The sequence below is a fragment of the Fistularia commersonii genome, chromosome 26 (genome assembly GCF_037954325.1).
Source record: "Fistularia commersonii isolate RoL2024-O1a breed Wild chromosome 26, RoL_Fcom_v1.0, whole genome shotgun sequence".
Classification (NCBI taxonomy): domain Eukaryota; kingdom Metazoa; phylum Chordata; class Actinopteri; order Syngnathiformes; family Fistulariidae; genus Fistularia; species Fistularia commersonii.
The window spans coordinates 13,331,062-13,344,968 of record NC_141309.1 but is presented as its reverse complement, the minus strand read 5'-3'; the positions used below and the strand labels follow the sequence as shown (position 1 = coordinate 13,344,968).

The 13,907-nt window shown below is 41.2% G+C and overlaps 1 protein-coding gene across 1 annotated transcript; it reads right to left on the bottom strand.

The window, feature by feature from the left end:
* Positions 1-51: 51 nt before the first annotated feature.
* On the bottom strand, positions 52-13,168 carry piwil1 (piwi-like RNA-mediated gene silencing 1). Its single transcript, XM_086174401.1, has 20 exons — positions 13,070-13,168; positions 11,906-12,002; positions 11,549-11,680; positions 11,230-11,444; positions 10,977-11,098; positions 10,442-10,522; positions 5,961-6,158; positions 5,760-5,868; positions 5,465-5,591; positions 4,376-4,493; positions 3,984-4,098; positions 3,703-3,890; positions 2,836-2,908; positions 2,449-2,649; positions 1,915-2,018; positions 1,712-1,782; positions 1,481-1,634; positions 988-1,113; positions 763-910; positions 52-168 (listed from the first exon to the last, which is right to left on the bottom strand). The coding sequence occupies exons 1-20, from the start codon at positions 13,166-13,168 to the stop codon at positions 52-54; spliced, it is 2,595 nt and encodes an 864-aa protein (XP_086030527.1).
* Positions 13,169-13,907: the final 739 nt, after the last annotated feature.

Below are 13,907 nucleotides of genomic sequence, written 5' to 3'. Positions count from 1 at the left end.
CTTCAAGCGGTTTTCAAACATTTACTTCACAAGGTGAACAGAAGGGCCCATCTACAAGTAGAAGAGGAGGTCATCCAGCTGCGAGTTGGGCTCTCGGTGGATACTTTGACCGACAAGGAAGGCCAACTTGTGGGCGTATTGGCAAGGGGCAGGTACTCTGATGATCCCCTACAATTTACATTGAAAAGGAATATTTGTAAAAATAAAAGAAATTGTCATTTTTTTACCATTTTTCAAGACTTAAAGTAGTTAGACACCTTTCAAAAAAAAAAAAAAAAGGCTCCTAAAGGTCAATGGGGTTAAGGGGGCTTATAACACTGTGCCTACCTACAAACTGGGGAGCTGGTCTGATAATAGCAGGTTCACATTATGTTTTGAAGAGAAAGCATTTATGATTTCAATTAAAACTTAAAAGAAAATAAATAAATAAAAAATCAAAGGGAGTTCTTTAGTTCCAAAATCGTGCTTCAATTACTTTTAGAATCCTAACCACTAAGTATCGTATAACAATTTAAGAACATATAATCTTGTCCATCAGAACACAAGGATTACAGCCTTTCATATGGCATCACTAAAATATTAGTCCATTTCAATTTGTTTTAAACTTCAAGTGAAATAATGAAACATGCAACTAACTTGACATTTCTGAAAGACAAAAAAAATCTGTCCCTACTTGCAACAGAGTGGTCTAAAAAAAGAAAAAAAAAAAAAAAAGAAAAAAAAAAGTCAAAAAGGATGTATAATAAAGCTATTGTCCCATACCTGCCAGTTGTAGTACATGTGGCACAACTTGTATGTAAGTCGTTGCATGTGATCCGGTTTCAGGCCACTTGTATCGTATACAACATTGTAGTGGGTTGGAGCGACACTTCCACAGCGAACAGCCTGACTGACAATGAAGAAGTCATACCTGCCAGATGAAATTAATATTGGAATTATCGAATTGAAATAGGTCAACAAGATGCAAGAACAGTAAACAAAATGTACCACTCTGGATGTGTGACTTCCGAGTCAACGAGGGTCCCTGGTGGAGGGTTGGACACCTTGCCATTTGAATAGCCAAAGAGCCGGCAGCTGATACGCTTTTTCACTACCACGACACTCAGCTTAGGCCTGAACAAATGAATAACAAAGACAAAAAGACACAACAAACAAAAAAACCTGAGCCTTCAAACAGAGCTCAAAACCAGTCACAAACTGAACACGTGGGTATCAAGAGCTGCTTCTAAAACCTTTACATCATGAGTGTCTAACTAATTTTAGCTCAGGGGCCAAATGGAGGAAAATCAATTCCTAAGTGAGACATAGGGGTAAAATCATGGCATATGAACTACTGTTAATATACCTATTACTTATTTTCTCTACTGAAACCTGGCATCTTTTAGCTTTGTGAACCTGACTGAAGCCGTTTGTGAAGCTTTCAGGCCTTGAGTTTGATACCCTTGCCTTATACTGAACATTTGAGGCATGCAATACATACATGTAATCCTGTCCCATCGATTTAATGGCATCAATAATCTGAGAAACCTCATAGTTGACCACACTATGCAGCTGCCCATCCGCCACACCATCACGATACACGACGATACGAGAAGGAAGGAATCTGTTGAACTTCAGATAGTCCCTGAGTGCAGCTTAAAGCAAAATATTGAATTAGAATTTGATTCAACAGTTTGGATAAAATCAATGTCATTTTCATTTTAGAACTTGCCAGCCAAGGTCATCTTCAGGCCATCCATGATTTCCTGACCTTTGTGTTGTAGCACACATCTTGAGAACCACCTTCACGAGAGAAGACAAATGCAAACTATAACTTGGATATTGGTCTCATTTCACATCTTAAACACATGGTTCGGATTAAGTACATCTTTAAAATCAGAGGGAAACATGTCTGCTCTGGCTACAGAGACGAACCTGGTCATGTTCTGGTTCAAACTAGCCACCAGCGCGCCGATGGACCTTTTTCCAGCAATGGTATCATGGTAACAATCAATGCCTACAACCATTAGCTGTTTGAGCTGTTGAAAGAGGCATAACAGCATTGGTAGCAGTACAGTATTGAGGCAAAGTGCTTTAATCAGCAATTCCCCCTGGTAACTTGTTTGAATCCGAACTATCAACAAATGGTACAATGTGCCTTTAAATACTGGTATAAAATTTACCTTTAGCTGATACTTCAATATGATTAATTGCTTGCATGAGGAAAAAGGATGCTCTAAATGCTTTATTAAAACAGTTTACCAGAAAACTTAAACACTACTGTCACATCTAGTTAGACTCCTGGGTCCAGACATCCTAATGCAACATTGACCAAAGAAAGAAAAATGAACAAATAACCTCATGTACTTGTACTGATGAAACATGTGTGTGAGAGAAAGATTTAATTTTGTATACTAAGGAGTTCTGCCAATTGGAGTTGAAGTTTCAACCAATTCAAAAATAACTTACAGGGATTTCCACACTCCATAGCTCCCCTCCCATTTTGCAAGCAATCTGCAGGGCAATCTTGGTGGCTACAGACATGAGGGCTTGAGGGCGACTTAGTGTACGGGCCACCACGCACTGGCTAGGGATGGGACAATCTACGCAGAGGTACTTCTTAACACAGTCATACTTGTCCTTCCTGTTGCTGCTGAGGAGCACCACCACCTAACAAGTCAGGGGAAAGTTCTTAGTGAGGATGACTGGGATCATCTTGAATAACAAGTTCATGGAATGAAATGCTCACCTATTTGAAAATAAAGACATTTTTGAGGACCAAAACTTGACAACTCACCCCACTAAAATGCAATACAATGCAGAAAAAAAATGTGAATCCTGCAACAAGTCACTTACTATTTGTGTATCCGGTGTAACGTTGTGCTGCAGAGCTCTGAGCAGAGATTCCTGATGATCTTCATACTCAATCCTGATGAACATAGATCACACAGTCACAAAGGACCTGGCTGAAATATACAGTAACTTCATATAATTTTCTATCGCTAGTTTTATGTAATTATGGTCTGAGTGTTTCAAGTTTTTGCTTAATAGCAGATTATGACCAAATTCATTAAAATATTGTAATGTTAACTAACATTCTTTCATCTTTTCCTTAAGATAGATATATTGGAATTAGGTGGATTATTACATTATAAGATGGTGATTTAGTACAAAAAACACCAATTGAATTATCAGTTTAGTGTCTTGCATTTGCTACAACAGGAATTTCGAACAAAACATTTTGTTGCAGAGTGCTTATAGTTGGTGCGAGGCTGGTGCTTAGTGCTAAAAGTTATGAGATTCTAATTTCTTACGTTGCATTGAATGTTTGATGTACCTAAGGCTAGGGACAACATTTCTTGTCAGACAATGAAACCCTCCAATGTGTTCCAGCTATCAATTTAATTTGAGACACTTTATTTTACCCCAACCAGTAATCCATTACAGGTTTCAAGCTCCTTCTGCCTCCAGAATTACATAGGACAACATTAACTGCAAGAGCTACTCTATCAGTTTTACATAGCCACTAAAGAAAAAAATATTACAAATCTACCACCCAAAAACCAAACCTCCCAGAACCACTTTTTCAAAATTCTTTTGCCTCACTATACTTAGTGCTAAATTTGGCAACTGGCATGAAAATTATTGTTCTTAAGTCTCATAATGCAAAAAGTTAAAGGCATTCAGGTGGTGCAGAAGTATTGTTTTAAAGTTAGCACTTACAAGAAAGGTCTTTGCAGACAAATGGAAAGAGGGCCAGACACTTTCTGGAGGGTCTGCAGGAGGGCACGAGCTTCATGGCCATTACGCCGGGGGTGTAATAGGAGCCAGTTATTCAGTGGAACTGAGCTGATCACAGGGATTCCACGCATCTCTTTGGACCAGTCAGCTGCCCATTGATTGTACTCATACTAGGTTACAAATTATGTGAAACACTAACGATCAAGTACGTCATTAATTTCAACAAAAGAATGAAAAAAAACAAAACCACAAGGCATCACTACCGATCTTTGGCCTTGGAAAATCCTCTCTCTTGGGAGGACTCTTCCAGTCAAATTCAGGAGTTGTTTATCAAATGAGAATCCCCACTTGTGCAATTCTTCTTGTGCATCAGCATTCCTTAAAACAATAAATATATAACTTACTGATTGGGATTATATATGGAGATGTGAAATTTTCAATTCAATTTGGTAAATTAAGGTCACTTATTATACAAGTTGCAGGGACTAGGAAGAACAGAGGAAGCCCACACACCCACAACAGCACAGAATCTACATAACAGTAGATTCAATGACACCTGGATTCACCGGTGTTAAGAGTAACAGGGCCAAAAAAAATAAAGCTCAGTTTTCTAATAGGGACAAATATTCAAATAAGTCAGAGGTCGGTCACCCACATATTTATGTTGGTGATAAAGTTGGTGAGGCGGGATTCTCTCTGGTCTGGGTTCAGTCTGGTGTGGCTGCTTAAATCCTTCATGATTTTGAAATCAGCTCGCATCTTGTCAGTGAGGCCTGTCAAACAGAGCGAGCTTCTTATTGCAATTAACTTAAAAAAAAATAAAAGGACTAATTCCCCCTGAATGTCTAGTTCACACTGTGAAGTAATCAAATTGTCTCCTTTTTCAAGAGCATATTAAAGACGTATGTATGAATAAATGTGACGAAAACTTCTGAGTAATTAAAGAGGATAACTTCTTAATCTACTTTTCAAGAACTGTTAGCAAACCATAGTTTCACATTTGTTTGAAATCTCTTGCCATTTCTTGTCAATTCATCCATTATCAATACCGCCTATTCGATATTCATGGCTGCAGGGGTGCTGGGGCCTATCTCAGTGGTCATTGTGCAAGAGGTAGGGTACACCTTGGACCAGTCAATTATCTATACAAACACCAATTTTGCTCTCTAATTCATACAGCCTCATGACCTCCTCCATGTTTTTTGGACTGGCAGGTAACCCCACACAGACATTGGGTTGTGTCAACTAACAGAAAGGGCCCAAGCTGAAATGTTGTGAGGTGGAAGTGCTAACCACTGCACCACCATGTTTCCCGGTTGTGGCAAGAATTCTTACCATAAACTTATCGGAATTGCTTAATCATATGTTAAAAAAAAAAAATTAAAAAAAATCTCAAAACAGAATTCACTTAACATTTTTTTCCCCTTCTCTTCTTCTCATATTCAAGTAATTTGAACTGAAGAGAAAACCCTAGGTAGTAAGCTCATATAAAGCCCTCTTACATTTCCAACACATCACTTTTCCTACTTTAAAAGTTTCTTGACTGTTCAAGAGTTTCCCCAGACTTGGGCCCCATCATCTAAATTGGAGAATTACAGTGCTTCTATAACCATTTATAAAATAGTAAGTAACATGTCAACATATTTTATTTTTTAAATCTCACACATTCTGTATGCAATTCAACAAACTAACTGTCTAAGGACAGTAACGATGCATTTTAGAAACACTACAGTGGGTCGATTACCTGTAAGGTAGCACAGCTCTGGAACAAGCATGGCTGGGCCAGGAGGAGGACCTCCAGCAGGACCCATCTTCTTCACATGGCTTATAAGCAGCACTTGATTGTTATCTGTGATTTCAAGGCCATATTGCTAAGAACACCAGACAAATTAGTTACATGTGATCCGTATAAGGCACTGACGATTATAAACAATAACTAAGTAATTCCTGTTAATCTGGAGGAAATTAAAAGGTTTGGTATTTTTTGCCCATGCATAAAATCACAAATAGCTAATATTTCAGTTATATATGATGCTTACCTTCTTATAGTAGTCTTTAAAGGTGACGTCAGAGTCTCCCTTCTTGAAGGTGTTTTTAGGAGTGTGATCCCATGCAATGCCATCAACTCTGTACGTCTTATTGTTGTACCTGAGAATGTGAGATAATAGGCCCACCAACTGAGTAAAATAAAAGATAGAAAGTATGACCTGTCAATATCAAATAATGATTATGATATTTACGTGGTGAGGACTATCAGGCCAATCAGCTCCTTGGAACAAGCATCAATAAAGTGTTGACCTCCACACTTCATTCTAAGGTTGGCCATAAAGTCGAGGACGGTCTCACTACGCAGCACCTTATGGGTCACATCGGTACAGAGCATGATGGATGACTCATATTCAAGGATGGTGGAGGTATAGCCTGGCCAGATTTTCAGCCTAAAATGATAAAAAGTTAAAGATTATCACCATCAACCTCCCTTATCTCTGCCTGGATATGAAGTGGCTTTCCATCATTTAATGAGAATCATGAGCAGAACTGCTTCATAATGCAGCCTCAGGGCGGCACTGGCCCGTGCCTCTCCAAGCCTGCCTTGGGGGGGCACGGAGCAGTGTCTCCCTGTGCCGGTCCCAAGCCCGGATAAATGCAGAGGGTTGCGTCAGGAAGGGCATCCGGCGTAAAACTTTTGCCAAAACCAAATATGCGAGACAACCAAAACTATACCATACCGGATCGGTCGCGGACCGGGTTAACAACGACCGCCATTGGTACTGATGACCTACAGGGTACTAATGGAAATTGGGCTACTGTGGGTCGAAGAACAAGAACAAGAAGAAGAGGTGGAGTGCGTGTTCGGAAGCAGAGAGAGAGGAGGAAGGGAAAGAGTCTGGGACTGAGAGTAGGGACTTTGAATGTTGGGACTATGACAGGAAAAGGTAGAGAGCTGGTCGACATGATGCAGAGAAGGAAGGTGGATATACTGTGTGTCCAGGAGACCAGGTGGAAAGGTAGTAAGGCTAGAAGCTTAGGAGCAGGCTTTAAGTTGTACTATTATGGTACTGACAAGAAGAGAAATGGAGTAGGAGTTATCTTGAAGGAGGAGTTTGTTAGGAACGTCCTAGAGGTGAAAAGAATGTCAGATAGACTTATGAGTCTGAAACTGGAAATCGAAGGTGTGATGCTCAATGTTGTTAGTGGCTATGCCCCGCAGGTGGGATGTGAATCTGAAGAGAAGGAGAAGTTCTGGAATGAGTTAGATGAAGTGATGCAGAATATTCCCAGAAATGAGAGAGTGGTCATTGGTGCAGACTTCAATGGACATGTTGGTGAAGGCAATAGAGGGGATGAAGAAGTGATGGGCAGATTTGGTATCCAGGATAGGAATGCAGAGGGACAGATGGTGGTAGATTTTGCAAAAAGGATGGAAATGGCTGTAGTGAACACCTTTTTCCAGAAAAAACAGGAACATAGGGTAACTTATAAGAGCGGAGGTAGGAGCACGCAGGTAGACTACATCTTGTATAGACGAGGTAACCTGAAAGAGATTAGTGACTGCAAAGTAGTTGTAGGTGAGAGTGTAGCCAGACAGCATAGGATGGTGGTTTGTAGGATGACTCTGGTGACAAGGAAGATGAAGAGGACAAAGGCAGAGCAGAGGACAAAGTGGTGGGAGCTGAAAAGGGAGGAGTGTTGCATGGTTTTCAGGGAGGAGTTGAGAAAGGGTCTGGGTGGTCAGGGTGAGCTTCCAGATGATTGGACAACTACAGCTAGTGTTATCAGGGAGACAGGTAAAAGAGTACTTGGTGTGTCATCTGGAAGGAAAGTAGATAAGGAGACTTGGTGGTGGAATGAGGAAGTGCAGGAGTGTATACAGAGAAAGCGGTTAGCGAAGAAGAAGTGGGATACTGAGAGGACTGAAGAGAACAGACAGGAGTTCAGGGAGGTGCGGCGAAAGGTAAAGATAGAGGTAGCAAAGGCAAAACAAAGGGCTTATGATGACTTGTATGCTCGGTTGGATAGTAAGGAGGGTGAGAATGACCTATACAGGTTGGCGAAACAGAGAGATAAAGATGCAAAGGATGTACAACAGGTCCGGGTGATAAAGGACAGAGAGGGAAATGTATTGACAGATGCTAGAAGAGTGATGGGAAGATGGAAAGAGTACTTTGAAGAACTGATGAATGTGGAAAATGAAAGAGAGGCAAGGGTAGAAGAGGTGACTATTGTAGACCACAAAGTAGCAAAAATTAGTAAAAGTGAAGTGAGGAAGGCATTGAAGAGGATGAAGAGTGGAAAAGCAGTTGGTCCTGATGATATACCTGTGGAGGTGTGGAAGTGTCTAGGAGAGGCAGCGGTAGATTTTCTGACTAGATTATTCAACAGGATCTTAGAGAGTGAGAAGATGCCTGAAGAATGGAGACAAAGTGTGATGGTGCCTATTTTTAAGAATAAAGGGGATGTGCAGAATTGTGGCAACTACAGAGGGATAAAGTTGATGAGCCATACAATGAAGTTATGGGAAAGAGTAGTGGAAACTAGACTGAGAGCAGAAGTCAGCATTTGTGAACAGCAGTATGGCTTCATGCCTAGGAAGAGTACTACAGATGCAGTATTTGCGTTGAGAATGCTAATAGAAAAGTACAGAGAAGGCCAGAGGGAGTTGCACTGCGTTTTTGTAGACCTAGAAAAAGCATATGACAGGGTGCCAAGAGAGGAGCTCTGGTATTGTATGAGGAAGTCTGGAGTGGCAGAGAAGTATGTTGGACTGGTGCAGGACATGTATGCTAGCTGTGAGACACTGGTACGGTGTGCTGTAGGGGTAACAGAGAAGTTCAAGGTGGAGGTGGGACTCCATCAGGGATCAGCACTGAGCCCCTTCTTGTTCGCAATGGTGATGGATAGGCTGACAGATGAGGTTAGACAGGAATCCCCATGGACCATGATGTTTGCGGATGACATTGTGATCTGTAGTGAGAGCAGACAACAGGTAGAGGAAAATCTAGAGAGGTGGAGGTATGCTCTGGAAAGGAGAGGAATGAAAGTTAGTCGCAGCAAGACAGAATATATGTGTGTGAATGAGAGGAACTCGGGTGGAGCGGTGAGGCTACAGGGAATGGAGATCAAGAAGCTGGAGGATTTCAGGTACTTAGGGTCAACAGTCCAGAGCAACGGAGAGTGCGGAAAAGAGGTGAAGAGACGGGTCCAAGCAGGTTGGAATGGGTGGAGAAAAGTGTCAGGGGTACTATGTGATAGAAGACTATCGGCCAGAATAAAAGGAAAGGTGTACAAGACAGTGGTGAGACCAGCGATGATGTATGGACTAGAAACTGTTACAATGACCAAAAGACAGCAGGCAGAACTAGAGGTTGCAGAGATGAAGATGTTGAGGTTCTCTTTGGGAGTGAACAGGATGGATAGGATCAGGAATGAATCTATCAGAGGGACGGCACATGTTCGATGTTTTGGAGAGAAGGTCAGAGAAGCCAGACTGAGATGGTTCGGTCATGTACAGAGAAGAGATAGTGAATATATTGGTAGACGGATGCTGGAATTGGAGCTGCCAGGCAAGAGGTCTCGAGGAAGACCAAAGAGAAGATTTATGGACGTAGTGAGAGAGGATATGAAAGTAGCTGGTGTGAGAGAGGAAGATACAGAGAATAGGGTTAGATGGAGAAAGTTGACTCGCTGTGGCGACCCCTAACGGGAAAAGCCGAAAGAAGAAGAAGAAGAAGAAGAAGATGAGCAGAACTGCTTCATGGACTTGAAACTACTCGATGAAAACAGCTAATTTTGAAGTACAAAATATACACACAAATACCAGGTACAAGCCGAATTCTTCCCTATTTTTGATACTATACTGAAAATACCCCATTCCTACACCTTATACAAAAGCTAGTTTAGGGTTCTAAAACATGAGTTCACTTAATATACTGATACAAGGTCTTAAGGTGCTGCAGTACAGAGAATGGATTGGCCGTCTGGATGCCTGTTGAATTGTTTTTGGACTCGACTTGATATTTCTCAAAACATTGAAAACGGAAGGAAACTGAGATCTCTGATGACACGATTGTATTAAAATTAAATATGTGCCAATTTTTCATTTTTAATTGTGCAACTTGTTTTCATCATGTTTTTGTAATCGAATTAAGACTAACTGAATACTTCATCCATCCATCTTCTCCTGCATATCCGGAGTTAGGTTGCGGGGGCAGCAGCTCGAGCGGTGAGGACCAGGCCTCTCTCTTCCCCGCCACATGGTCCAGCACCTCTGGGGGGTACCCCAAGGCATTCCCAGGCCAGCCTGGAGACATAGTCTCTCCAGCATGTTCTGGGTCTTCCTCGCGGTCTCCTTGCATATAGACATGCCTGGAATACCTCCCCCGGGTGTCCAGGAGGCATCCTGGCCAGGTACTAGAGCCACCTCATCTGACTCCTCTCTATGCGGAGGAGCAGCGGCTCTACTCTGAGCTCCTCCCAGATGACAGCACTTCTCACCCTATCTCTAAGGAAGAGTCTGGCCACCTTGCAGAGGAAACTCATTTTGGCCGCTTGTATCCACCGAGCACAGTGTGAGCCGAGCAGTAGCCTGAGCGGGGGACCTTGGCGGTCCGTTCCTCGGCTACAGAAACTGGCTCGTGGGACATGGAACTGAATACTTACATCGTGAAAATATATACACATGAGAAATTTACACACTCAAGTTAATAAATGATCATCACACCTGTGCTGCGGGATGTCCACTGAATGACTGGGGTCGTAGTGGTTCCGTCCAATCTGCTGCATGTTGAGAACTCTTAAGATCCTAAAGAAATAATGTCATGAAATGTTTAAAAGGAAAGGCTGTGCATTCAAAAAGGTAACTTCTACAGGTAACTAGCTTAAGGTAGCAATATAAACCCCCCAAACAGAGGATTTTTTTTTGCTAAATTACATGTAACATGACAGGAAGCAAGTGGCAAGTAAATAAGATGCACAAATTTCATGCTTCCATAGGGATCAGTAAACAGGACATTAAAATGCAGCGCTTAATGCTGCCACCATTCTTTTAGACTCAATTTAATCTTCAGGAGCTAAGGTATACATATCCCAGCAACATGAACTACATTGCCATATTTAAATTTTTTTTCTCTGGATTGATGAATATAGAACCTCAACTACAACTGTTCAGGAAAAAAAACTGTACCTCAACTGCTGTAGTGTTTTTCACTTGCGTGATTTATTAATTTTGATCAGTGTTCATAAGTTAGGAAAATAACCTTCTGAAAACAAGGTTGAAAAACTGCAAGCACACTGGTGATGTAGGTGGAAGTTCATTAGTCAGGGTGACAGTAATTTCAACCTTTTCACCATTCTTTGTCATACTGTGTAGCACTGTCTCCTGAAACACAAGAAACATGAGGATGTTTAAAAAAGAAAAAAAAAAAAAACAAGGAGCCAAAGGGGGTCTCAATGACACTGTTATTTAGCAAAAAAGGTTGCATTTGTGTTATATTCTGAGATTTAGAGTACCTTGCAGTGAAGTCTTTGAGGAAGAAAAAGCAGCGCCCCATCAAAGCTTCGTGCTGACCCTAGTACTTCTTCATGCTGGAAGAGTAGGGCAGATCTGAGCTGACGGGCCTCCATTGGGGGTTTGAAATCCACGTGGTACTGATAAAGAACCCACTGAGGGCGGGACAGGATGCGACAGAAGTTGGCCAACAAATTAATTGGAACACCAGTCGTTCCTAAAAAGACACACATGTGAAGTTTAAGCTGTCCTCTTCATGCGAGACCAAATTACCAGGGCCTATGCATGTTCAAGTGACTGAAAGTTGATAATATAACAGACCAGACTTTGAGTCTTTAACATGGTCCATAGCTTGTCTGGTATTAATCCCCATGTCAAGAAAATCTTGGCGGCGTCCACCTCTTTCTCTTCCTAGTTTCATCTGCTGAAAGACAGCTGGAATCTGTTGAATAGCTAAAAGAATTGAAGGAATAGACTTTCATACCCAGTTGCAAGGATTACATACAGGGCTATTTCGAAAGGGGAGAGCATGGAATTATAACGCTATCATTCATGCAGATGAGCTTCATCTATGTTGTAAGGTTTATGATTAGTCTCAGTTGTGAGGCAAAGCCAGGATCATTGAAGCTTTTAAAAAAGAAAAAAGAAACAAAAAACTAAACATAGAACTGTACTTACCTTGACTACTGGTAGTTTCAACTCCAGAATCACCCTCCTGCCTTCCTCTATAAACAGGGTCCTTTTCCACATGCAGAGTAGGCCCTGGGGCCTGCTCCTGAGCAGGGGGAAAACATGTCCACAATGCTGTCTACCATAGTACTGTATTATCAAATCTAAGCGATAAGTGTTTCAGTATTAAGCATGTAAAACCATTTCTTTAAAGTAATTTTGCTCCACAAACGGTTTTGGAATGGCTATTGATTGGTTTAACAAAGTTTAACAAAACAACAGGGGTGTCATTCATTAAACAATAATACCTTTAAAATAACATTTACTTGTGTTTCAGGCAGACAGGATAGTAAGAAATGCCTAGAGCAGACCTGGGCATCCAGTCCGTTTTGCTTTTTTATCCGGCCTGCCAAACTATTTTCTTAGAATATTTTCAATCAATATTGAATTTAGAAACTCCTAATTATTTCCCTTTTGTTTAATTTTGTGTAGAAGATTACGTACAAAATAATGTTGGTCCATTTATATGATCATCAATTATTTTAAAGTTGAGATAAAATGCCAAAAGAATACGTATTTAAATTGCAATCTTTATTTTGTTTAATTTACATGATAACTAGTTGGCCCACGCATGGAAGTTAAATAAGAAATGTGGCCCGCCAGCCAAAAAAAATCCACTCGTGGCCTAGAGTTCGAGAAACTACTGAGTGCAGGATTCAGCAAAATGTCACCTATTTTCATGCGTCTTGACTTAGGTGTTTTTTAAGAGACATTTACTAAGTGTCTTCATGTCGATGCCATATTATTTAACTTGTGCCAACTACATTAAATTCGTCCTTTCTTGGCTATACATCTGGTGACGGCATTTCCCCTCCAAAGTGTTTGCATCATCGGTCATGTGAAGGGATCTGCGCCCCGCCTCAGAACCGTGTTGACGAGCCTACATGTAACAGGGATGTTAAGTTTTGCAGACAAATCTCTTTCTGTCTGTGTACGAATAGCCAATTGAAATGAATGTTAGTAATTCGCATGAAACAGGTCATTGGCATCCCAAAGCTATGATTCAGTATAAGATTTCATGGCGGTGACATTGAAATGGCAAAACTTATGGCACAAATAATATATTGCTAATCCTCAGATGGGCCCGTAACAAAAGACATCCCCCCCCCCCACTCTGGGGACCTGAATCGACCCCCCTAGACCTCTTACCGCTCCCGGGGTTTGCTGGCCGCGTCTCGGGCCTCTCGATCGTGCTCTTGCCCGCCCATACATTGCGGAAGGCCTCGAACAATGCAACTACCGAGGCTAAATATATTTAAAACAATGAAAATCAGTTCGTTAGCTGGTGATAATTACAAGCGTATTTTGATAAGTCTTAACTGCTCTGAGAGGCGATAACAGCTAAAGTAAATGGTCAAAAAATTAAATAAAAGCTGATTTTCTTTTAACAGCGTGGCTTTCGCTCTTGCTGGTTTTCGCGCCATATGATTAACGGTTTCTTGCACCTGTTCAATATAAAAAGCAAGCACTAAGTGATGTTCGTGTCGTGAACGAAGCGTTCAAAAGTCATTTAACTGACTCAGAGCTCAAACCCAACCCGACCCACAATGAATGAGGAATCAGAACGCAGCCCAACCCCTGCTGAAAAGAACGATTCACCCGCTGAATGACTCGTTACACGCCCAGCGGCAGGCTTGGACAGCCATGAAAGCGACCTCACCCGAGGTGAGATGGGAATCTGTTGCTATGCTCCGTCTCTGAGTAACGGCTTTGGAAGAAATGATTCACTATAAACTTTTGTTCCGCTAAGGGAGGCACTAAGGTATGAAGAAGTAAATTCATGAATAATACATAAAGTTTAAAAAATATTTGAAACATTTTTCTGATGATAGACTAACACTCTAGTATGTGATTCACCTCTGCATGCGCTAGTTCATCTTCAACATAATATTGTAAGATTATAGAAAATATACTTTTTAAACCATATTTACAATAGTCTGGGAAAAATATT